Source organism: Trichomycterus rosablanca, chromosome 11 (assembly GCF_030014385.1).
Source record: "Trichomycterus rosablanca isolate fTriRos1 chromosome 11, fTriRos1.hap1, whole genome shotgun sequence".
Taxonomy (NCBI): Eukaryota; Metazoa; Chordata; class Actinopteri; order Siluriformes; family Trichomycteridae; genus Trichomycterus; species Trichomycterus rosablanca.
This window is the reverse complement of record NC_085998.1, coordinates 21,602,468-21,628,146: the sequence shown is the minus strand read 5'-3', so window position 1 is coordinate 21,628,146 and position 25,679 is coordinate 21,602,468. Positions and strand designations below refer to the sequence as shown.

Here is a 25,679-nt window from a genome sequence, read left to right as displayed (position 1 = left end):
CCGTGCCGTGCCGTGCCGAAAATGACCTTTCCAAACCTGCTACCACACATTTGAAAGAATGTTCAAAATTTTATGTTTTTTTTATATTTTATTTTATTTTATTTTATTTTATTTTATTATTTTATTTTATTTTATTTTATTTTATTTTATTTTATTTTATTTTATTTTATTTTATTTTATTTTATTTTATTTTATTATTTTATTTTATTTTATTTTATTTATTATAATTATTTTTTTTACACATGCACAACACCACCCAGAAACAATGACTGCAAAGCAGAAATACACACTGGGCTGATCTTTAATACATCATGGGGCAACACACACACACACACACACACATGCACACAACACGCCATTAAATCAGAAATGTAATGGAACCAAAGAATGGAATGAAAGAAACCATACAAAACATTTCACAGAGGCACTATATATGTACAGAAATACGTTTATTATTATAAACTTGAATTTAATGTGAGCAGATCTTGTCAGTGTTGTTTGCTACTGCAACACCTGAATATCACTTTGAGGATAAATAAGGTTCCCCTGTTCGTAGAGGAACTCCGATGCCCTGCACAGAACTCTGACCTCAACCCCACTAAACTCTTTTGAGATAAAGTGGAGCCTGACCTACATACAACATCAGTACCTGATCTTATTAACGATCATTTAAATGCTCTGCCAGAGGAGTGAAGGCTGGAAAATGCATGTTCAAGCTTCGTACCGCATGAGTACTGTTTATTGTCAAATGCTTTGCATATGCAAAGGAACATTTGACAAATGTTATTTAGGGGATTCTCTGTGACGCCTTGCTGTAACCAGCAGATGGTGTTGTATTGCATTTACTCTTTGGACCAGAATGCTACCTTGCAGTCTGAAAAACTAAACAGAGTCAAATTATTATCAGATTTAACTGGCTATGTAAAAAACCCTGATAATATTGCAATTATGAGAAATAATGAGAGGTTGCTGGTAATTAAAAGCCTCTGGGCATACACCTGTGACACTCACCAGGAGAATTAGGTGCCCAGTCAGCTTGGCAAGGCATGCCAAGACCATATGACTAAATTGCTTGAACTGTCTATTCAGATTTATATATATTTTTTTTATAATATGATTACAATATTTTAATATATTATTATTTAATATATGGCCATATATGATCCTGTATGGTTGAAATTTTGAGGACACCCCTCCTTAATTAAACTGTGCACATGCTGATGGAATCAGTTATAGGATAATGAAACATGTGAAGGTCTAGAAGATGACCAACTCAAACAGCAATAGATGAGTGATCGTCTCTGACTTCACATCTACAAGGTGGACCAACTAGGCAAGAGTGTCTAATAGAGTGGACAGTGAGTGGACACGGTATTTCAAAACTCCAGCAGCGCTGCTGTGTCTGATCCACTCATACCAGCACAACACACACTAACACACCACCACCATGTCAGTGTCACTGCAGTGCTGAGAATCATCTACCACCTAAATAATACCTACTCTGTAGTGGTCCTGGGAGAGTCCTGACCATTGAAGAACAGGGTGAAAGCAGGCTAAATAGATGGACTACAGTCAGTAATCGTAGAACTACAAAGTGCTTCTACATATGGTAAGTGGAGCTGATAAAATGGACAGTGAGTGAGTTTAATGTTATGGCTGATCACTGTATAATAAATAATATTATCAAAGGCTTATTCCTGTCACATCATGCTTGTGTCCATGTACCCAAAGTGAATACCAGAAAGACATTTCAGAAAGATAGTTTAATAAGTTTGGTGAGGAGAAACTCTGATGGCCTGCACAAAACCATAACCTCCACCCCACTAGAACCCCTTTTGCGATGAAAGGGAGCATCAAATGAGAGTCAGACCCTCATACAACATCAGTGCCTGACCTTATTAATGCTCTCACAAAGCTCTTCCAGAAGTGTGAATTAATTAAGGGGACTCTCTGCTGTTTAATGCTTTTACCAGTAGATGGCGCTGTATTGCATTTACGTGTTGGATCAAAAAACTACCCAGCATCATGTCATTTCTAAATAACAAAACGTAAAGATCTTTTTGAGGTGAGTTTGAATTATATGATCTGGTTTTCCATTTATAATACTCAGTTATTCATTTTCCAAATACTGGGAGTCAAATTATTATCAGATTTAACTGCCCATGTAAAAAAAAAAAAGCTGAGAATTTTGCAATTATGAGAAATAATGAGAGGTTCATAGTAATTAACAGCCTCTGGGCATACACCTGTGACACTCATCAGGAGAATCGGGTGCCCAATCAGTTTGGCAAGGCATGCCACATAAACTGGCAGCAGATGTAAGGAAATCAAATTGAACTGCACTCACTCCATTTGTGCCTAAGACTGAAATAAACACATTTCATACCGAAGGCTCTTTTGAGGATTCCTCAGTATGTGTGCTCAAATACACTATATTGCCAAAAGTATTCGCTCGTCTGCCTTCACACGCATATGAACTTGAGTGACATCATATTAAACCCTATGGATTAAGAATGGAACATCGGCCCACCCTATGCAGCTATAACAGCTTCAACTCTTCTGGGAGGGCTTTCCACAAGGTTTAGGAGTGCGTTTATGGGAATTTTTGACCATTCTCCCAGAAGCGCATTTGTGAGGTCAGACACTGATGTTGGGCGAGAAGGTCTGGCTCGCAGTCTCTGCTCTAATTCATCCCAAAGGTGTTCTATCGGGTTGAGGTCAGGACTCTGTGCAGTCCAGTCAAGTTCTTCCACACCAAACTCGCTCATCCATGTCTTTATGGACCTTGCTTTGTGCACTGGCATCCCCAAACTGTTCTCACAAGGTTGGAGCATGAAATTGTCCAAAATCTCTTATGTATGCTGAAGCATTAACTACTTCTTCTTGGGCCGAGCCCAACTCCTGAAAAACAACCCCACACCATAATCCCCCCTCCACCAAACTTTACACTTGGCACAATGCAGTCAGACAAGTACCGTTCTCCTGGCAACCGCCAAACCCAGACTCGTCCATCGGATTGCCAGGCGGAGAAGCGTGATTCGTCACTCCAGAGAACACGTCTTCACTGCTCTAGAGTCAAGTGGCGGCGTGCTTTACACCACTGCACCCGACGCTTTGCATTGCGCTTGGTGATGTAAGGCTTGGATGCAGCTGCTCGGCCATGGAAACTCATTCCATGAAGCTCTCTACACACTGTTCTTGAGCTAATCTGAAGGCCACATGAAGTTTGGAGGTCTGTAGCGATTGACTCTGCAGAAAGTTGGTGACCTCTGTGCATTATGCACCTCAGGATCCGCTGACCCCGCTCTGTCATTTTACGTGGCCTAACACTTCGTGGCTGAGCTGCTGTCGTTCCCAATCGCTTCCACTTTGTTATAATACCACTGACAGTTGACTGTGAAATATTTAGTAGCAAGGAAATTTCACAACTGGACTTGTTGCACAGGTGGCATCTTATCACAGTACCATGCTGGAATTCACTGAGCTCCTGAGAGCGACCCATTCTTTCACAAATGTTTGCAGAAGCAGTGTGCATGCCTAGGTGCTTGGTTTTATACACCTGTCACCATGGAAGTGATTGGAACACCTGAATTCAATGAGTTGGATGGGTGATACTTTTGGCAATATAGTGTAAGTGACGAGACACAGCTAAATAGATTCTAAATCCCGCTGCCAGTGGCGTGTTATACAGCCTGTCCGCTCTCGTATTAGCTCTGCTTGATTTTTTACTCGGTCGATCCATTTGCATTCATTGTGCATTGTGAGAAAAAATACAACTGCACTTGATCTTTCACGCAAGCATTCCCCCCTCCAAAAAAAACTTCCTGTGACACCTTAAAACCACATGTTCTATTTGTTAGCCTAAAAATAGCAGTCTATCAGACAGCTAAGACGTTTGTCACATGCTGTATTCACGCTATAACCATTAGCCTGAAGTCATTGCTACTTTCAGGTCTAACCACATTCCTTGCTGTTCTCACAAGACGCTACTGCAGACCTGAAGTAGTTAAAAGGCAACTGCTAAAAAAAACAAAAAAACAGAGCTGTTAATGGTTGATGTCATTTGTTTTCACCTTGGTCACCGCACTGTTCTATAGGGTTGTAAACTTGAAAGTTCTGAAATATTACCTATTTTTACCGGGTACCATTATGGTCACATCTTACAGTCAAGCCAGAAAGTCTGCACACCCCTTTCACCTTCTCCATGTTTTATTACATTACAGACTCATTCTATAATAAAAAATTTTGTCACAAAATTCTACACAAAATAGCCCACGATGACATAGTAAAAGCAGGTTTTACACATTTGTGCTAATTCATTAAAAATTAAAATGTAAAATATCATATGTACACGAGTCTGCACAGCCTTTGATATGACACCCAAAAGTGAGCTGAGGTGCATTTTGTTTTCACTGATACTGCATGAGATGTTTCTACAGTACAATTGAATAGGAGTCCACCTGTGGTAAATTCAATTGATTGGACATGATTGAGGATTGCCAACACCTGCCTATATAAGGTCCCACAGTTGACAGTGCATATCAGAGTAAACTCCAAGTCATGGGGTGAAAGGAATTATCTGCAGACCTCAGAAACAGGATTGTGTCAAGGCATAGATCTGGAGAAGGATACAGAAAAGTCGCTGCAGCTTTACACGTCCCAAAGAGCACAGTGGCCTCCATCATTCATAAATGGAAGAAGATTGTAACCACCAAAAATCTTCCTAGACCTGGCCGCCCGGCCAAACTGAGCCATCTGGGAAGACGGGCCTGGGCCAGGGAGGTGAGCAGGAACCCGAGGGTCACTCTGACAGAGCTCCAGCATATCCTTGTGGAGATGGGAGAACCTATCAGAAGATCAACCATCCAGGCAGCACTCCACAAATCACGCCTTTATCGTAGGGTGGCCAGACGGAAGCCAATCCTTAATAAAAGGCACATGACAGCCATGTACAAAAAGTACATGCTTGCACCTTGAGCTCCTTTAATGTAAGGTAAAACATTGCTGTTTACTTAGTTTATCCTAGATGACTGTTATGTACTTTCTATGTTAAAATACACCAATCAGGCATAACATTATGACCACCTCCTTGTTTCTACAATCACTGTCCATTTTCTCAGCTCCACTTACCATATAGAAGCACTTTTTAGTTCTCCAATTACTGACTGTAGTCCATCTGTTTCTCTGCATGCTGCCTGCTTTCACCCTGTTCTTCAATGGTCAGGTGGTGGATCATTCTCAGCACTGCAGTGACACTGACATGGTGGTGGTGTGTTAGTGTGTGTTGTGCTGGTATGAGTGGATAAGACACAGCAGCGCTGCTGGAGTTTTTAACACCTCACTGTCACTGCTGGACTGAGAATAGTCCACCAACCAAAAATATCCAGCCAATAGCGCCCCGTGACCACTGATGAGGGTCTAAAAGATGAGCAACTCAAACAGCAGCAATAGATGAGCGATCGTCTCTGACTTTACGTCTACAAGGTGGACCAACTAGGTAGGAGTGTCTAATAGAGTGGACAGTGAGTGGACACGGTATTTAAAAACTCCAGCAGCGCTGCTGTGTCTGATCCACTCATACCAGCACAACACATACTAACACACCACCACCATGTCAGTGTCACTGCTCTCTGGTGGTCCTTTAGGGGTCCTGACCATAGAAGAACAGCATGCAAGGGGGCTAACAAAGCATGCAGAGTAACAGATGGACTACAGTCAGTAATTGTAGAACTACAAAGTGCTTCTATATGGTAAGTGCAGCTGATGAAATGGACAGTGAGTGTAGAAACAAGGAGGTGGTCATAATGTTATGCCTCATCGGTATATATTGAAGTATAAACAAAAGGTACAAACTATGTGACCATAACAGTACCCCATCCTAGCCACAAAAAAAGCAACATTTAGTGTGTATATTTCTTTCCATACACTGGTCATAGCCAAAAGTACACCTGACCATGAGTTTGCTGAATGTCTAATTCGACCACCACCTCTGTGTCAGCTAAACATTCCAGCATGTCCTTTGCTGTTATATGGGGTTTATATTTTTTCCTTTCTGGCAACCATACAAGCAGTTCTGTCAGAGAATTTGACTTCTACAGTTCCCCTTACCTGAAATGACATTTCAGAAAGTGGTGATTGATGGCTGAATGCACTTTACTATTTTTAAAGCCTAATTTCACTTTGTAGGCATCAATTATCTTTATTTTTAGATCCTTGGTGAGCTGTTTCACAGAGCCTATAGTTGTTTGCACCAGGTTTAAAAAAAAATCACATAATGTATTATGTTCTGAAATTATTATCAGCTGAGAGTTCCTAATGACTATTTTTGATCTATCTGATAAGACTGTAGCACATGACTAAATTAGTATTTATAGAAGCACTTTGTAGTCCTACAATTACTGACTGTAGTCCATCTGTTTCTCTACACACTTTTTTAACCTCCTTTTACTCTGTTCTTCAATCATCAGGACCCCCACAGGACCACCACATATTATTTAGGTGGTGGGTCATTCTCAGCACTGCAGTGACACTGGCATGGTGGTGGTGTGAGTGGATCAGACACAGAAATGCCACTGTCACTGCTGGACTGAGAATAGTCCACCAACCAAAAATATCCAGCCAACAGCGCCCCGTGGGCAGCATCCTGTGACCACTGATGAAGGTCTACAAGATGACCAACTCAAACAGCAGCAATAGATGAGCGATCGTCTCTGACTTTACATCTACGAGGTGGATCAACTAGGTAGGTGTGTCTAATAGAGTGGACAGTGAGTGGACACAGTATTTAAAAACTCCAGCAGTGCTGCTGTATCTGATCCACTCATACCAGCACAACACACACACTAACACACCACCACCATGTCAGTGTCACTGCAGTGCTGAGAATCATCCACCACCTAAATAATGTCTGCTCTGTGGTGGTCCTGTGGGGGTCCTGACCATTGAAGAACAGGGTGAAAGCAGGCTTAAAAAGTATGTAGAGAAAGAGATGGACTACAGTCAGTAATTGTAGAACTACAAAGTGCTTCCATATTGTAAGTGAAGCTGATAAAATGGACAGTGAGTGTAGAAACCAGGAGGTGGTTTTAATGTTATGGCTGATTGGTGTATGCCTTAACAGCTGCAAAAGCTACTTTGCTACAGATGTTGGGTACTTTGTTTCGAATAAGAAAAAAATGAACAAAATGCATTAGTTTAGCTGGTTATTTATGGTCATTTACATCACTGTACATGTATATATTATATATAGATATATTCTTCTGGGTGGCTCATTGTGTAGCACTGTCGCCTTACAACGAGAAGGTCCTGGGTTCAATATTTAGGTGGAGCGCTCCGGGTCCTTTCTGTGTGGAGTTTGCATGTTCTCCCCGAGTCTGCATGGGTTTCCTCCCACAGTCCAAAGACATTTAAGTGAGGTAAATTGAAGATACAAAATTGTCCACGACTGTTTGACATTATAGACTTGATCTGATGAATCTTGTGTAACCAGTAACTACCTGTCCTGTCATGAATGTAACCAAAGTGTGTAAAACATGACGTTAAAATTCTAATAAATAAATAAATTAGTGATTCTATTAAAAAAAAAGTTTATATTTTGGGCAAAACTTTAGATAAAAACATTGTCATGCTGTAAACATTACATTTATCATTTTATTAAATTGAGGGTTTTAGCATCTATGTAAATAATTTGACTATATATAACCATCCTCAACAACAGAAAATTACAGTGGTTATGTTCAATTATCATAACTTCACTTAGCAAGTAATTAGTAGATACCTGAGAGGTTTTTAATTGTTTAACCACAAACACGAATGCACAAACACACACACAAACACACACACACACACACACACACACACAGAGCAAGAGGCTATACAGTATTTTTCTATTGCTGTTTGCCTACTGAGGATGGCCAAGTGGCCAAATATCCAACTATAGATCACATCTTTCTGTTCTTAATACATTTTAAATACCATTTGATAAAATAAGGAAACAACATTAAAATGTGCATTTTAGACAAATACTATTATACACTTTTGTTATGGCTGAATATACTTATTTATTACGATTTTAACGTCATGTTTTACACACTTTGGTTACATTCATGACAGGACAGGTAGTTACTGGTTACACAAGATTCATCAGTTCAAGTCTTTAATGTCAAACAGTCATGGACAATTTTGTATCTCCAGTTCACCTGACTTGCATGTCTTTGGACTGTGCGAGGAAACCGGCGCTCCTGAAGGAAACCCATGCAGACACAGGGAGAACATGCAAACTCCACACAGAAAGGACCCAGACCGTTCCACCTGGAAATCGAACCCAGGACCTTCTTGCTGTGAGGCGACAGTGCTACCCACCAAGCCATTGTGCCACCCCTTTTTGCACATTAAAATAGCAATCTGTAATATGTTAATTCCCCTTGACCCTTGAAGTATGAAAGTTTTTAATTTTGTTCAACCAGCTTTTAAAATTTGATGCCTGCAACACATTTGAAAAATTTGGGACAGACTTTTACACCACTGTGCTTCATCACCTTTCCTATTCATTAAACTTTTTAAACCTTTGGAAACTAGGGCCACTCAGGTGGCACAGCGGTAAAAACACATGCTGGAACCAGAGCTGGGATCTCGAATACATCGTATCGAATATCAGCTCTGCCTACCGTCTAAGGCTGAGCCGCCACATAAACAACGATTGGCCTGTTGTTCAGATATGGGCGGGACTAAGCCGGGTGGGGTCTCTCTCCCATGACTGGTGCAATTACGACATCTGCTGGCTGATTGATGGCGCCTGCACAGAGATGAAAAAAGAGTGCTCTCAGGGTGTGTCTCTCCGTACACAATGCTTAGCTGCACTGCACTCGTCAAAGTGCAGGTGATAAGATGCATATGGCATGCTGCCCATGTGTCGGAGGGGGCGTGGGTTAGCTTTGTTCTCTTCAATCAGAGCAGGGATCGGCATTGGTGGAGAGGAAGCATGACGCAATCGGGCAATTGGACGCGCTAAAAGGGAGAAAAAGGAAAGATAATGCATAAACAAAAATATATTTTTTAAAAACTTTGGAAACTGAGGATACTAATCACATTTTGGCAAGTAAACTTTTTGCCCATTCTTGCCTGATACAATCTGCTCAACACTTCATGGCCGCTGTTGTTTGATTCTTCCTTTCGTGATACAGCAGCACGCACTTTCTATAGGTGACAGATCTGGAAGGCAGGCAGGTCAGTCAAGTGTATAAACAAAGTCACACTGTGTGCAGAATGAAGCTTACTAAAATATCTATCAACTTCCCAGGAAAAAAATTACCTTGATGGAAACACAAGTTTCTCTAAAATCCCAATATATGCCTCTGCATTAATGGTTTCTTATTAAATATGCAAACTGTTACTATGACAGCTTTAAAACCTATTGATGGTCTGGATGGTCCTTTTTGTCCTTGGCCCACTTTTTCCCAGAACAAGATGAAACATGAATTAATTTGACCACAGCACGGATTCACTTTCTTTCAGCCTATCTAAGATGAGCTTGGGTCCAAATAACTTGTGGCGTGTCTTCAAAAACAAAGGTGTTTCTGTATATAACTGATGTATGGCCTTTATTCTGTGTTGTATTTCTTGTTGCAGTGTTGGAATGTGTTAAGTGACAACAGTTTTCTGAAGTACTTCCAATGCCATAACACTATATTTATCACAGTAGCATAACAGTTCATGCTATGCCATCTCGAAGGGCTTAAAGGTAACACACATTCAACAGTGGTTTTTGGCCTTGCCCTGCACAGACTAGGATTTCTCTGGGTTCCCAGAATTTTTCACAATATAATGAATGGTAGATGGTAAAAGTAAAAAAAAAAAAAATTGCAATCGCAAACACGCTAGCACACCAGAGCTGACATCTAAAACTCATCGTTTTGAATCTCAGCTCTGCTACAGGCAGGCAGACTCGTTTGCAGGGACGGTCCTTTCCTTGGTCAGGAGTGGGGGTTACTAGACTACACTGAGAGGAAAATTAGGGGGAAAATGCAAAAAAAATAAAAATTAATAAATAATAATAATTGAATTTTGCATTGGGAAATTTTATTATTAACATTCTTACAAAGTTTTATTTTACGGACCTCGTTTTTCAAAAATCACAGATTTTACGGATTTTTAAATGTGTCATATTTCACGACTGTTGTTAAATAACACTCAAACAGAATGATAGAATCTATGAAAGCTACAATACACAGCACAGCCTACCTTGATAGCTCCCTCTCAAAGACCAAAATTCTCGTCCGTGTTTTCACACCCCACTCTGCGTTCACAGAATCAATTGGGAGGTTTGCTGAGTTTAAATACTGTATATATATATACAGTGTATCACAAAAGTGAGTACACCCCTCACATTTCTGCAGATATTTAAGTATATCTTTTCATGGGACAACACTGACAAAATGACACTTTGACACAATGAAAAGTAGTCTGTGTGCAGCTTATATAACAGTGTAAATTTATTCTTCCCTCAAAATAACTCAATATACAGCCATTAATGTCTAAACCACCGGCAACAAAAGTGAGTACACCCCTTAGTGAAAGTTCCTGAAGTGTCAATATTTTGTGTGGCCACCATTATTTCCCAGAACTGCCTTAACTCTCCTGGGCATGGAGTTTACCAGAGCTTCACAGGTTGCCACTGGAATGCTTTTCCACTCCTCCATGACGACATCACGGAGCTGGCGGATATTCGAGACTTTGGGGCATCCTCAAGCGGAAGGTGGAGGAGCGCGAAGATGTTCTATTGGGTTTAGGTCTGGAGACATGCTTGGCCAGTCCATCACCTTTACCCTCAGCCTCTTCAATAAAGCAGTGGTCGTCTTAGAGGTGTGTTTGGAGTCATTATCGTGCTGGAACACTGCCCTGCGACCCAGTTTCCGGAGGTAGGGGATCATGCTCTGCTCAGTATTTCACAGTACATATTGGAGTTCATGTGTCCCTCAATGAAATGTAACTCCCCAACACCTGCTGCACTCTTGCAGCCACATACCATGGCATTCCCACCACCATGCTTGACTGTAGGCATGACACACTTATCTTTGTACTCCTCACCTGATTGCCGCCACACATGCTTGAGACCATCTGAACCAAACAAATTAATCTTGGTCTCATCAGACCATAGGACATGGTTCCAGTAATCCATGTCCTTTGTTGACATGTCTTCAGCAAACTGTTTGTGGGCTTTCTTGTGTAGAGACTTCAGAAGAGGCTTCCTTCTGGGGTGACAGCCATGCAGACCAATTTGATGTAGTGTGCGGCGTATGGTCTGAGCACTGACAGGCTGACCCCCCACCTTTTCAATCTCTGCAGCAATGCTGACAGCACTCCTGCGCCTATCTTTCAAAGACAGCAGTTGGATGTGACGCTGAGCACGTGCACTCAGCTTCTTTGGACGACCAATGCGAGGTCTGTTCTGAGTGGACCCTGCTCTTTTAAAACGCTGGATGATCTTGGCCACTGTGCTGCAGCTCAGTTTCAGAGTGTTGGCAATCTTCTTGTAGCCTTGGCCATCTTCATGTAGCGCAACAATTCGTCTTTTAAGATCCTCAGAGAGTTCTTTGCCATGAGGTGCCATGTTGGAACTTTCAGTGACCAGTATGAGAGAGTGTGAGAGCTGTACTACTAAATTGAACACACCTCCTCCCTATGCACACCTGAGACCTAGTAACACTAACAAATCACATGACATTTTGGAGGGAAAATGACAAGCAGTGCTCAATTTGGACATTTAGGGGTGTAGTCTCTTAGGGGTGTACTCACTTTTGTTGCCGGTGGTTTAGACATTAATGGCTGTACATTGAGTTATTTTGAGGGAAGAATAAATTTACACTGTTATATAAGCTGCACACAGACTACTTTTCATTGTGTCAAAGTGTCATTTTGTCAGTGTTGTCCCATGAAAAGATATACTTAAATATCTGCAGAAATGTGAGGGGTGTACTCACTTTTTGTTAGGCTCTGTGGCATCAGGGGAATGTACCATCTCTCCCTGATGCCACAGGCCTTACAGAGCAGAAACGAGCTGTGCCTTTAAATACCTGGCCAGCTCGTTAGGGCGAAGTGGCTACACCTGTGCCTTCCCTTATTTAAGGGATAGGTGCAGAGCTGTAGCCGTCGCACCTTCTGCTCATGTTGGCTGATTCTTTTTTCTTTCTTTGAGTTTGTTTGACACTGCGGTGTCCTTTTATGTTTATTGTTTTTTTTATTATCTTTAGGTTGTGCCGCCGCACTGTGCCGCCGCCGCCGTGCCGCTGCCGCCGGGCCACCGCTAGTGGGCGCCACCACGCCGCCGCCGCCGCCAAGCTGCCGCCAGAGTGCCGCAGCTGTCGTGCCGCCGCCGCCGCCTGGTGGTTGCTCTCAGGTCGCTGTCGGGCCGCTGCCGCCGAGCCGTCGAGCCGCCGTGCCGCCGCCACCTAGAGACCCCATGACTGCGCCCAGAGGAACGTGACCCCCTCCCAGCTATCGCTGGTGACAGCGTCACGTCCCGCCCTCTGGAGCGCAGGAGCAAACGGCCACTTCCCAGCCACCCTGGCTGGTGACAGCGCCTTTGCTTTTAACTTTATAAATCCGCAAGTAAACCACACCCGGTGGATGGCATGGCGCTGACCAGCATTAACTGCTGGTGAGCGCCGTGCCATTTATCTACCGGCGGTGTCATCCCCCCTTCTTCGGCCAACAGCGCGAGGTTTCCCACCTCGCGAACCCGGTCGCTTCGCCTCTTTAGTGCTGGGAGCGGTTTTGCTTTCAGCGTTGCTGTGGCAGCGTGCTTAAGCTCCCAGCCTGGAGGTGAGCGACCAGGGTTCGCGCCTCGCGCTTTCCCTTTTTCCCTTTTATGTTTTTTCCCTTGTTCCTTTCAGTCTGGCGTCACCGGCTGCCTTCGGGATTCCCCGAAGTGTTTTTTGTTACTGTTATTCCTTTATTTTATTGTATATTACGTTTATGATTTTGTAAATAAAACCCTTTTAAGTTAAAACCTCCGCATCCTTGGGTCCTTCCTCCCACATCATAACAGTAAGGTGCGACCATTACTGGACCCAGCGGAGGACCCCGTCCTCTCCCAAAGATTTTTTTGGGGGGGCACTCCCCCAGTGGCTTTTAGCCACTGGTGGGGACGGGACCGCCGGCTGGAGACCTCAGGAGAGGTCTCCTTAAGAAGGGGGTACTGTTAGGCTCTGTGGCATCAGGGGAATGTACCATCTCTCCCTGATGCCACAGGCCTTACAGAGCAGAAACGAGCTGTGCCTTTAAATACCTGGCCAGCTCGTTAGGGCGAAGTGGCTACACCTGTGCCTTCCCTTATTTAAGGGATAGGTGCAGAGCTGTAGCCGTCGCACCTTCTGCTCATGTTGGCTGATTCTTTTTTCTTTCTTTGAGTTTGTTTGACACTGCGGTGTCCTTTTATGTTTATTGTTTTTTTTATTATCTTTAGGTTGTGCCGCCGCACTGTGCCGCCGCCGCCGTGCCGCTGCCGCCGGGCCACCGCTAGTGGGCGCCACCACGCCGCCGCCGCCGCCAAGCTGCCGCCAGAGTGCCGCAGCTGTCGTGCCGCCGCCGCCGCCTGGTGGTTGCTCTCAGGTCGCTGTCGGGCCGCTGCCGCCGAGCCGTCGAGCCGCCGTGCCGCCGCCACCTAGAGACCCCATGACTGCGCCCAGAGGAACGTGACCCCCTCCCAGCTATCGCTGGTGACAGCGTCACGTCCCGCCCTCTGGAGCGCAGGAGCAAACGGCCACTTCCCAGCCACCCTGGCTGGTGACAGCGCCTTTGCTTTTAACTTTATAAATCCGCAAGTAAACCACACCCGGTGGATGGCATGGCGCTGACCAGCATTAACTGCTGGTGAGCGCCGTGCCATTTATCTACCGGCGGTGTCATCCCCCCTTCTTCGGCCAACAGCGCGAGGTTTCCCACCTCGCGAACCCGGTCGCTTCGCCTCTTTAGTGCTGGGAGCGGTTTTGCTTTCAGCGTTGCTGTGGCAGCGTGCTTAAGCTCCCAGCCTGGAGGTGAGCGACCAGGGTTCGCGCCTCGCGCTTTCCCTTTTTCCCTTTTATGTTTTTTCCCTTGTTCCTTTCAGTCTGGCGTCACCGGCTGCCTTTGGGATTCCCCGAAGTGTTTTTTGTTACTGTTATTCCTTTATTTTATTGTATATTACGTTTATGATTTTGTAAATAAAACCCTTTTAAGTTAAAACCTCCGCATCCTTGGGTCCTTCCTCCCACATCATAACACTTTTGTGATACACTGTATATATATATATATATATATATATATATATATATATATATATATTGGGAGCATAATACTTTACTGGCTTGTTCTTTGAGCACAAACTAAAGAGAGATGATCGCGTGTGTAGAAAAGCTCACTTTTAAGCACACTCAGTATGTGAACTGGCGGCACGGTGGCTCAGTGGGTAGCACTGTTGCCTCACAGCAAGAAGGTCCTGAGTTTGACTCTCATATAGAGCGGTCCGGGTCCTTTCTGTGTGGAGTTTGCATGTTCTCCCTGTGTTTGTGTGGGTTTCCTCCTGGAGCTCCGGTTTCCTCTCACAGTCCATGCAGGTGAGAGACAATTGACAAATCATGGACAATTTTGTATCTCCAATTCATGTGTTTGACATTAAAGACTTGAACTGATGAATCTTGTGTAACCAGTAACTACCTGTCCTGTCATGAATGTAACCAAATGGTGTAAAACATGATGTTAAAATCCTAATAAACAAACAAACAGTATGTAAGCACATACATCACACATTGTCAGCACACTACACCACATAAAAGTCTGTTACACTAACTTAATAATGATGCCATATGATTGCTAGGACCGCCCCATATAATAAAATGTTATAAAATTTCATGGCAAACGGCTTTTTCATGGCTGTGAATTAGCTAGGGCCTTAGTTATATAAGAAGGCCTGGCTCACAACTGACTCTCTAATTCATCAAAAGGTTGTTGAACTGGGTAGGCCACTAGAGTTCCTCCGCATTAAACCATGTCTATATGGACTTATTTATGTTATAGTGGTAGCAATATACATGATGAAAACAAGTGAACTTAACAATGAGGGGAGCTGAATGAGGAGGACTGTCTACATACAGTGGATTTAGAGAGCAATTCATGCAACATAAAAACACTGCACACTGTTAATGCAAAGAATGTAGCAATGCAAGATATTTTGCATTCATCTGCTCGGAAATTCTACCCAATACATACCAAAACCTTACAAAAACATTCAAAATGCGTAAAGATGGAACCCTACTTTATCTGCTAATGTTGACTGCTAATGTTTAATCACATCATCCCCAAAAACATTGGCCACAAGGCAAAAACACATCCTGGACAGGTGCCAATCAGTCACAGGGTACTTAAGTTCACTCAGTATGACACAACTATGTGCAATTTAGAGCAGGAAATACATCTTTTTCAGGTTTTGAGGCAAGGGAAACCCCTCAGACACAGACAGTGCTTAGGACCTTATAATAATGCTGTGCAGCATCCACTCTGTCTACTCTTTTACTGATTAAAATATCCACTGATCAGCCATAACATTAAAACCACCTCCTTGTTCTACACTCAGTGTACATTTTATCAGCTCCACTTACCATATAGAAACACTTTGTAGTTCTACAATTACTGACTGTAGTCCATCTGTTTCTCTACATACTTTTTTAGCCTGCTTTCACCCTGTTCTTCAATGGTCAAGACCCCCACAGGACCATCACAGAGCAGGTATTATTTGGGTGGTGGATGATTCTCAGCACTGCAGTGACAATGACATGGTGGTGGTGTGTTAGTGTGTGTTGTGCTGGTATGAGTGGATCAGACACAGCAGCACTGCTGGAGTTTTTAAATACTGTGTCCACTCACTGTCCACTCTATTAGACACTCCTACCTAGTTGGTCCACCTTGTAGATGTAAAGTCAGAGACTATCGCTCATCTATTGCTGCTGTTTGAGTTGGTCATCTTCTAGACCTTCATCAGTGGTCAAAGGACGCTGCCCACAGGGTGCTGTTGGCTGGATATATTTTTGGTTGGCGGACTATTCTCAGTCCAGCAGTGACAGTGAGGTGTTTAAAAACTCCATCAGCATTGCTGTGTCTTATCCACTCATACCAGCACAACAAACACTAACATACCACCACCACCATGTCAGTGTCACTGCAGTGCTGAGAATGATCCACCACCCAAATAATACCTACTATGTGGTGGTCCAGGGAGGGTCCTGATCATTGAAGAACAGCATGAAAGTGGTCTAACAAAGTATGTAGAGAAACAGATGGACTACAGTCAATAATTGTAGAACTACAAAGTGCTTCTATATGGTAAGTGGAGCTGTAATCGTGACCCCACTGCTATTAAGCAAACCAGTGCTCTGCTGTTCAAGTTCAAGTGCATGGTCATAGGGGTCAAGGGAAGGAACAAAAGTGCAAGGTGTGTTTATTTAGCCCATCCAGTGCTCCAATAAGGTGAAAAAACTATTTACACTATTTACAAACTGTACAAAAAATACATATGGCTTTTATCAGCCTTTTCACAGTTCAGAAATACAAAGAAAAACAAACAGAAAAAAATAAATAAAAAATAAACAAAAAAGTCGGTACACTAGGACCGAGTCGGACCCGAATCAAACGATTCACTCCGGCTATCCGCTCGACTCTGAATCAGTTCATAATTTTCACAGTCTCTCTCTCTCGATCGCTCTGATGCACCTCTAAACTAGAGCTGGGTGGTTCCTGAATCACCCGGGTTAATGATTCGAATCTTTGTACTGAATCAGGAATCACGAGTCTGAAATCTCAATTAACCCGGATCCTATGAGTCCTCTGACTGGCTGCCGCTAAGTACACAAGGCGAGTGAGCAGACTCACCGAAACACCACTGACTCAGGTGATTTGGCTGAACCAACTTTACTCCAGTCCGTGAATCTAAGTAATAAGTTAAATGTTTCAACAAACAAGTGTTTAAACACACTGGTGTTAGTTATGTGGCTTATTTTATGCACATGCTATTACTACTATTATTATTATCAGTAGTCACAAAATATAGTTATTATTAAATATATATTATTAAAATATTATTATTAAAATGCAAATGCTTACAGCAGGGCGGCTCCTGCCAAATCTCTCAGGGGGGGGCCATCATTGCGATGATGGCCAAGGTGACCCGTTCAATGGGTGAATTAAAGCTTAAATAATTAACATCTTAAGTCATCTGTCAGTTTGCCCTCACAAATAACTTTGAACATGGAGAGAGACCAGCTTTACCATTAATCATAAAATTAAGTAAAGCCTTCACACTAACAATTTAATTCAGTCTTCACCAGATAGCATTTTATTTTAGGTGCAGCAGATCCAGAATAAAGATTGGCATCGGGGCTGACGTGCAATGAATAAAGAAGTACAATTAAACAAATGGGGAGATACAATAAGTGCAATCACAATTTACAATTTAAAAATTATATTACTTACTTGTAATTTACTTGTAACTTATATGATTTTCCCCCCTTTGTAGATACTTGATGTTTAAATTTGGTCTGGGTGGCCCTAATTCTTAAGTTGCTAATTTGTCCTGATTACTACAACGACTGGCAATGAATGGCATTTCCCTTAATGACACGATGGAGTTGCTCCGAACTGAGGTAATGGTAGTCATGGTGACGAGATCGCTACACCAGGTTACATGTGATGCAAGCACGTAAGTGCGTGCCCTCCCGGAACCCATTCAGATTGTATTGCAGTGCCTGCAGTTCGAAAAAAGAGCCTTAACATGAGAGTCTATGAGAGCAATCTGGGGCGATTTTAAGTCAGACTGAAATCGCCCCAAAAGGGGCGGTACTGTACGGAACACAACTCCACGCTGATTGGACTACGATAATTAGAGGCAAGACAGACTGTCCAGAACAGTCACAGCTGTGATAGAAAAATGTCTTCCCTTTCGCCCTTCGGTGGTGCATCGCCCGATCGCCCTAAGGAACGAGCCGCCCCTGCTCATGATCATGTCTTTGGGCTGGGTCAGGCCACCGGACTTCATCTACATCACAGGCAATATTCTCCCTAACAAGACAACGGGGAAAAACAATCCTTTTGCATGCCGTATCCAGGCTTGAAAAGAATCCACTCTAATGTCATCACATGCTGCATCCATTGACTGGAGTAGATTTTCCTGGATATGCTGAGAAGAATTCCTCGCATGGGTTTAGAAAGGAAGAGTAAGGTGGAAGGCTTAGATTTATGAAACGGAGGTTATTGATAAACCACTCACATATGTTTTGACAACGGTGAAAGCTCACACTGTCCCAAACGACAACATACACAGGATGCTCTCTCAGCTCAGGATTCCCCGCTCAAGTCCAAGTAAAGTGTCTTGTAGACCATCCAGAAATGTTAGATGTTTTGTGTTGTAGGGCCCTACCATGGTGATGCAAAACCCCATTGCTGTTGATGGCCGCACACACATTTTAAATTTTATCCAAAGCAACTTACAGTATACAGTCTAAAAAACTGAGGGTTAAGGGTCTTGCTCAAAGGCCCAACAGTGGCAACCTGGCAGCGGTGGTGTTTGAACCTGCAACCTTCTGCTTACTAGTCCAGTACCTTAACCGCTAGGCTACATGGTCACATTGCCACCACGATGGACAGGCATTTCTATAATTGCATGTTGACCAGTTATGTTGAGACTATTTCTCCACCTCCTTGTGAGACTAAATCCAGCTTTGTATAGTATAAACATTCATGGGGCGTCTCTATGGGTTTTAGTTTAAATGTGACACATCATGACAGACCTCATGTCGTTGTATACATGTGCTGCTTTACAAAGAATACAGTATGTGATACGACTGCTCTTGTTTTTGGTCATCCTCATCTTTCTCCTCGTCACCACCTCTGACATTAGTGATGGGTCGGTCGTGAACGATCTGGCTCTAAGAGCCGGCTCTTTAAAGTGAACGACGGGATCCGGCTCCTGATTGGGAGCCGATTCGTTTTTTTTTTCTGTTTTGTTTTTTTCTGTTAAAGCCGCATGTGATTGGTCAAGATGCGTGGTGGCGTGCACAGACAGCGTGCACACAAACAGGAGGGAGAGAGAGAGAGAGAGAGAGAGAGAGAGAGAGAACTTGATGAAGTTTTACATTGCGCTTTACATAGGCAGACATTACATGCTGGAAAGGTAAGGAAAATGAGTGAGAGGAAACATGGTAGTTTGGACACGAGGAGCCCCTTTTACAGAGAAGTGCAGACCCACTGAGCTGGTGGGAGACCAAGTATTTAGTCTACCCACATCTTATACATGTGATGGGACACAGACTGTAATGTAGCAACATATGTCCCCTCAGAGAGAATCTTTTCAAAAAACAAGGCAGATGAAAACAGAAAGGAGAAACAGGATCTTCACTAAAAACTTACAAAGACTGTCACCTGGATGCTGCTTTTTTTTTTTTTTTTTGCACATTTTCATTTATATTTTGTTGAGTGATACTTTGTTGATGTTGTGTTCTTTCACTCTAGATGCAAATTTACAAATAATATACACAATCAGACCTTTTTGTCTAATTGAGATGGGTCTAGTAATTAGTAATTAGTCATTCATTTTACCTGTAATTTGGTAATAAATTAATTTAAGCAACAACAAAAATCTAAGGAGCCACTTGGGAGCTGAAAGAGCCGGCTCTTTTCAGTGAGCCGAGCCAAAAGAACCGGCTCTCTAAAAAGAGCCGGAATTCCCATCACTATGACACGCTCTCCTCCTCTTCTTCTATCGTTGCCCTCCATTGCTAAAGTCACATGCATTTGAACTGACTTATCCTGTTTACCTACTAATTTTAACCCTTTTTACTGATATGACATGTGTGCACAGTTTTTACCTGTAGTGTGTTAACGATTACAATAGTATTTGTTGTGTTTAACCTTTGTGACATGTGTGTGCCATTTTGCATCAAAGTGCGCTACCATGAGAAATGTGTGTTAGTCAGTGAGAATGTGTTTATGAGTTTTGCAAAAAGTTGAATCAGGTATGAAAACGGTGTCAGACTAGGAGAAAATTGTTTAAGGTTTTGTGAAAACATTAATTCAATAGACAAGTTTTGGCAGTTGACACATGTGTTCCAAGAATGGGGTTTAGTGTTTTAGCAATTGAGAAAAACTGTGATGTTATGGCTGATCGGTGTGTCTACAATTCCGGCTAGAAACACCAAGGCTTTCGTGAAAAGTAATTTGCACAGAACAATAGAAAAATATAAATAAATAAATAAATAAATAAATAAAAAGATTACGTTTATGTTGGTAGCTGTTGAATTAAAGTGATACTCTTTAAACAGCAATTACATGCTCTTACAGAAATAACCAGAAATAAGCAGAATAAAACGCATTTTTTAAAAGTGTTTACAGTGAATATTCTTTAACTGTAACCAAAGCATGTGATTATAAACCCAACTTACCACTGCGATCTCTGACGACCAGATTCCTTCCCTCCTTTAAGGTAATGTTGAGGAGATACTGGACTTTCTGACCTGCTGGAACTGCCTGAGCTTCAATACCCACTCCTGAACCCTGTAGATTAATAAAATATTTTAAATAACAATATTATTTTTTAAATGATTTAACAGACAATACAGTGGCTCAGTGGGTAGCACTGTTACCGCACAGCATGAAGGTCCTGTGTTCGATTCCCAGGTGGAGCGGTCTAGGTCCTATCTGTGTGGAGTTTGAATGTTTAAATGTTCTCCCTGTGTTTGTTTCCTCCGGGAGCTCCGGTTTCCTCCCACAGTCCAAAGACATGCAGATGAGGTGAAGTGTCCATGACTGTGTTTAACTTGAACTGATGAATCTTGTGTAACGAGTACCTACCAATCCTGTCATGAATGTAACCAAGTGTGAAAAACATGCTGTTAAAATCCTAATAAATTAATTAATGGCAAGAAGGTCCTGGGTTCAATCCCCAGGTGGGGCGGTCTGGGTCCTTTCTGTGTGAAGTTTGCATGTTCTCCCCGTGTCTGCGTGGGTTTCCTCCGGGTGCTCCGGTTTCCTCCCACAGTCCAAAAACATGCAAGTGAGGTAAATTGGAGATACTAAATTGTCCATGACTGTGTTTGATATAACCTTGTGAACTGATGAACCTTGTGTGAAGATAAACTACCGTTCCTGTCATGAATGTTAGCAAAAGTGTAAAACATGACGTTAAAATCCTAATAAACAAACAAACAAACAAATACATTAATGAGTTGGGTTGGGCTATATGAACAACGTTTGGCTGTTGTTTATCCAGAGAGGGAAATGCTGGATAGGGACCTTATAACTGATGCAATTTACGACCTCTGCTGGCTGATTGATGTGGCTCTCTGCACACAAAGCTGATCTGCATATGAACTCGCTTTATGCAGGTGAAAAGATGCAGTCGGCTACTGCACACGTGTCGGATGGGGATGTGTCAGTTCGCTCTCCTCAATCGTGGCGGGGGTTAGCACCAGTAGAGAGGAAGTTTAACGCAATTGGGTATAAATTGGACGTGTTAAAAATCAGGAGAAAAAGGGAAGAAAATGAATATAAAATAATAAATAAATAAAAATAACCAAATTAACCAACCCATTCAGAAATCCACCATCATCATCATCAAAATGCCTTTAAAAATATGGTTTTCCATCCCTCCAATACAGTTCCAGAGATTATTCTAGATTCTATTTTATCCTAAAGGTGCACTGAAGTTGTTCTGGTGGCTCATGATTGATTAGACATTATTGAACTTTTTGCTATGACATTGTTTTTCTATTTATCACATTTTGGCAGCTAAAGTAATTATGTATAATTACAATAAAACCTTTTTTAAAACGTTTGAACCTGTAAATACCTGTATTACTTGTATTTCTACACATCAAATGTGGTCTGACATTTGATTTATGCCAATCACAATAACAGAAAAAAACACATCTTCACAAAATAATACTAACAAAAAATAAATTGAACAAATAAATAAAAAAAACGTATTTACTAGACTAAAACAGATGTGAATATTCATATTTAATAACTGTTAGAGCCTAAGATCAGTTTACGGTAGCTGCTAATCAGATCTTCACAACTATGAGGAAGAAATGCATTTACATACATTTTCTTCCTGCTGGAACATTTCTCATCAGGTAATGCCATCATGCCATACCACATTTTTAAAGGTACCATACTTGATAAACTAGTGTGTTTTAGTCATCGTCTTTTTGCGTAATCAGACATTTTATTGAACTTAATGTAATACAATGTTAAGTGGTTTCAAGCCATTCATGACCTACAGCTGCTAAGCACCCCCAAACCATGATGCTTCCTACACCATGCTTTACTGTTGAAATAAGTGTGTTAGTGTGACATGCATATTTTTCCTTCCTCTTTTTAAATTGACTTGCATTTGTGCAAAACTGTTTCTGCAAGACCTGCACTTTTGTTCAGCTGTGGGTTATTCAGATGGTCTTTTACAAATGTAAGATGTTCAGTGTTTTTTATAAAGCAGTGGATGTCTTTAAGGGTGACCTTTTATTTACACTATTTATGCCTGTTTATGCTTTATTTATTATTGTGGCCACACAAGCATAAATGTTAGCAAGTTATGTTACAATATAGCAATTTTGTTATTCTCTTCACTATTTTAGCACTAGGTTTTTTTAAACTAGCAAAATGAATGTATTACTTCATTTGGGGACTTAAAATATATCAACAATTTCTTTTTGAATAACAAAAAAAAGATATTTTAAAGATAAAAGCCTTAACCTTTGTGTTACCTTTGAAAAGGGCACTTCTACAACCTACACCTACAATCTCATCTCATTATGTGCAATACCTGACAATTTTTGTTATGTTTATGCAATTGTTAGTATTTTTAGGCAGAATGTGTTTGTATCAGGCAAAAATGTTCTCTAATCCATTGGGTGAAAGGTAGGAAGCACCCAGGACAGGTCACCAGTCCATCACAGGGCACACACCCACACACAGTTAGGGCAATTTTTTCCCCTCTTTTTCTCAGATTTTTCCCCCCAATTTTTCATATCGTATCCAGTTACCCTGGTTGCGTTACACTTCACCTCTACCGATACAACCCTCCATTGCTAACCGAGGAGCTTCGCAACTGACACACGCCCCCTCCGACATGTGAGTAGTACCAACTGCCTCTTTTCACCTGCACGAGGCGAGTTCATATGCGGATCAGCCTTGCGCATGGAGAGCCACACCCTGATCAGCATTATTCCCCAACTCTGCGCAGGCGCCATCAATAAGCCAGCAGAGGTCGTAATTGCATCAGTTATGAGGAACCCTGGTCCGGCTCATCCCACCCTGAACAACAGCCAATCGTTGTTCATGTAGGCACCCAGCCCAGCCGGATGGCAGAGCTGAGATTCGATACGATGTATTTGTTTGTGTTACCTTTTAAAAGGGCACTCCTACAAACCACACCTACAATCTCATATCATTATGTTAAAAAAGTAGTGTATGCAATTGTAGATCTTTTTTAGGCAAAATGTTCATACATTCATTGTCTGGTTTATGAGAGTCTGATCTATTGGGCGAAAGGCAGGAAGCACCCAGGACAGGTTGCCAGTTTATCACAGGGCAGACACACACACATTTTCAATTTCGGTATTTAGCAGAGGCTTTTATCCAAAGCGACTTACAGCACTGTGACAGTATGTTGTCTAAGCAATTGAGGGTTAAGGGTCTTGCTCAAGGGCCCAACAGTGGCATCCTGGAAAAGGTGGGGCTTGAACCAGAAACCTTTTGATTACTAGTCCAGTACCACTAGGCTAAAACTGCTACACACTCACAACTAGGGCAATTTTAGTAGCTTCAATTGTTCTGACTGCACCTGGAGAAAACCCAAGCGAATACTGGGAGAACATGCAAACTCACACACAGAAAGGATCCTGGCAGCCACGCTGGGGAATCAAACCCAGGCCCTTCTTGCTGTGAGGCGACACCTACCCACTGCACCATTGTGCCGTCCAAAGACTAAACTAATTTTTTTTTTTAAAGTAATTATAGGCCACTCAGATGGTGCAGCGGTAAAATACGCTAGCACAACAGAGCTTTGTATCGAATCTCGGCTCTGCCATCTGGCTGGGCTGGGCGGCTACATGAACAACGATTGATTGTTGTTCACAGGTGGGACAAGCCAGACCAGGGTTTCTCATAACTGGTGCAATTATGAGGAGTCAAGGAATAATGTGTGATGAGGGTGTGGCTCTCCATGCACAAAGCTGATCCGCATATGAACTCGCCCCTTGCAGGTGAAAAGATGCAGTCGGTACAGTACACGTGCCTGAGGGAGCGTGTTTCATTTGCGAAGCTCCTCAGTCAGATACGACTAGACTAGGGGAGAAAATTGGGGGGGGGGAATAAAAGTTCAAATACGAACAGTTGACCATGGAGAACTTAAACTCTAAAATGAGACATTGTGTATACACAAAATACAATTATGTTTTTAACATTACTTACACTCTCCCTTCCTGTAGAACTGGTGTCAAAGTCATTGGTCTCATTGGGACCCTGTGAAGAAAAACACGAATCAGGGTCACCTGCTAAATTAAATGAGCAAAAGCCAAATCTTATAATTATAAAGTGTATTAACCCAACTGACTTCATTCATGTTCTCAGCTGATCCAATGATGAACATGTCTGTGGAAACTGGCGTGAAAGTTTGGTCCTGCTCAGGAGACCAGAAGGCGCGTTCCTCAAACGGTGTGCTACATGTCGACTCGGTGTCCTCCAAATACCATGTGGTGGTTCTATCCCTCTCTGCTATGCGTTTATCAGGCCTATCCCTAGTGATGACGGGATCAGTAAACATTGGCCTATCTGATGTGGAGAAGATGCTTACAGATTGTGGGTCTGAAAATGAAGTATTGTCCTGAATATTGCCTAGGGCTGAGTTTGATGTGTCTGGGGGAGTAAATGGTTTGTAGGACTTTGCAGAGTAAGGTGTATCAGTGCCAACGTCAGAATAAGTCACACTGTGGGTTTCACTTCTTTCTTCATCAGGGCCAAGTGAATAAACAGGGCCAGTCAAAGAGTCATTGTCTGAGGAGTCGACAGCAGAGTCTATTATAGATGACGTAGACTTTGTGCATCGAAGGTCCGGTACCGAGATGCTCCTCCTGTGTTTCAAAGGAGTCTTCTTGACCTTCTTCCCTTTTTTAACATTAAACAGGGGTTTGGCTTTCTCTTTTAGTTTAGCCAAGACTTTATTTTTCTTGGGATCCATTTTATCTGCAGATTAGGTGATTCTTCTTTGACATCTAAACAAAACACAACAAAAACAGAAGTAGTGTTAGTCAAATAAGTCCTAAGAACTACATTTCAAGCAAGCGCATTTCTAAACTATGTTAAACACTTGTATGTGTTATGTATGCTGCTATTTTTGAGAGTGAAAAATAAGTAAATATATTTATTAGTTTCACCAGTTTCCAAGGTCCTGGGTTCAATCCTTGATTCCAGTCATTTAAGCACTCGGGTGGTGCACACTAGTCCATCACTCCTGAGACCTGGGTATAAGCTTTAGCAGTGGTAGGCTAGTGTAACTGACTACTGTGCTACAGAATAATTAACAAGCATTTTTTTATTATTATTTTAGTGGTTTCATTTTCTATTTTTCTATTTTTAATGTAACTGACTACTGTGCTACA

At 42.2% G+C, this 25,679-nt stretch overlaps 1 protein-coding gene across 1 annotated transcript in view; it reads right to left on the bottom strand.

The window, feature by feature from the left end:
• Nucleotides 1-25,258, bottom strand: part of mctp2a (multiple C2 domains, transmembrane 2a) — a 100,029-nt gene extending 74,771 nt beyond the window's left edge. The window contains exons 1-3 of the mRNA XM_063004543.1: nt 24,635-25,258; nt 24,495-24,543; nt 20,463-20,552 (exon numbers count right to left, since the gene is read on the bottom strand). Coding sequence (XP_062860613.1) covers nt 20,463-20,552; nt 24,495-24,543; nt 24,635-25,258 — 763 coding nt within the window. The remainder of the gene's footprint in view (nt 1-20,462; nt 20,553-24,494; nt 24,544-24,634) is intronic.
• Nucleotides 25,259-25,679: the final 421 nt, after the last annotated feature.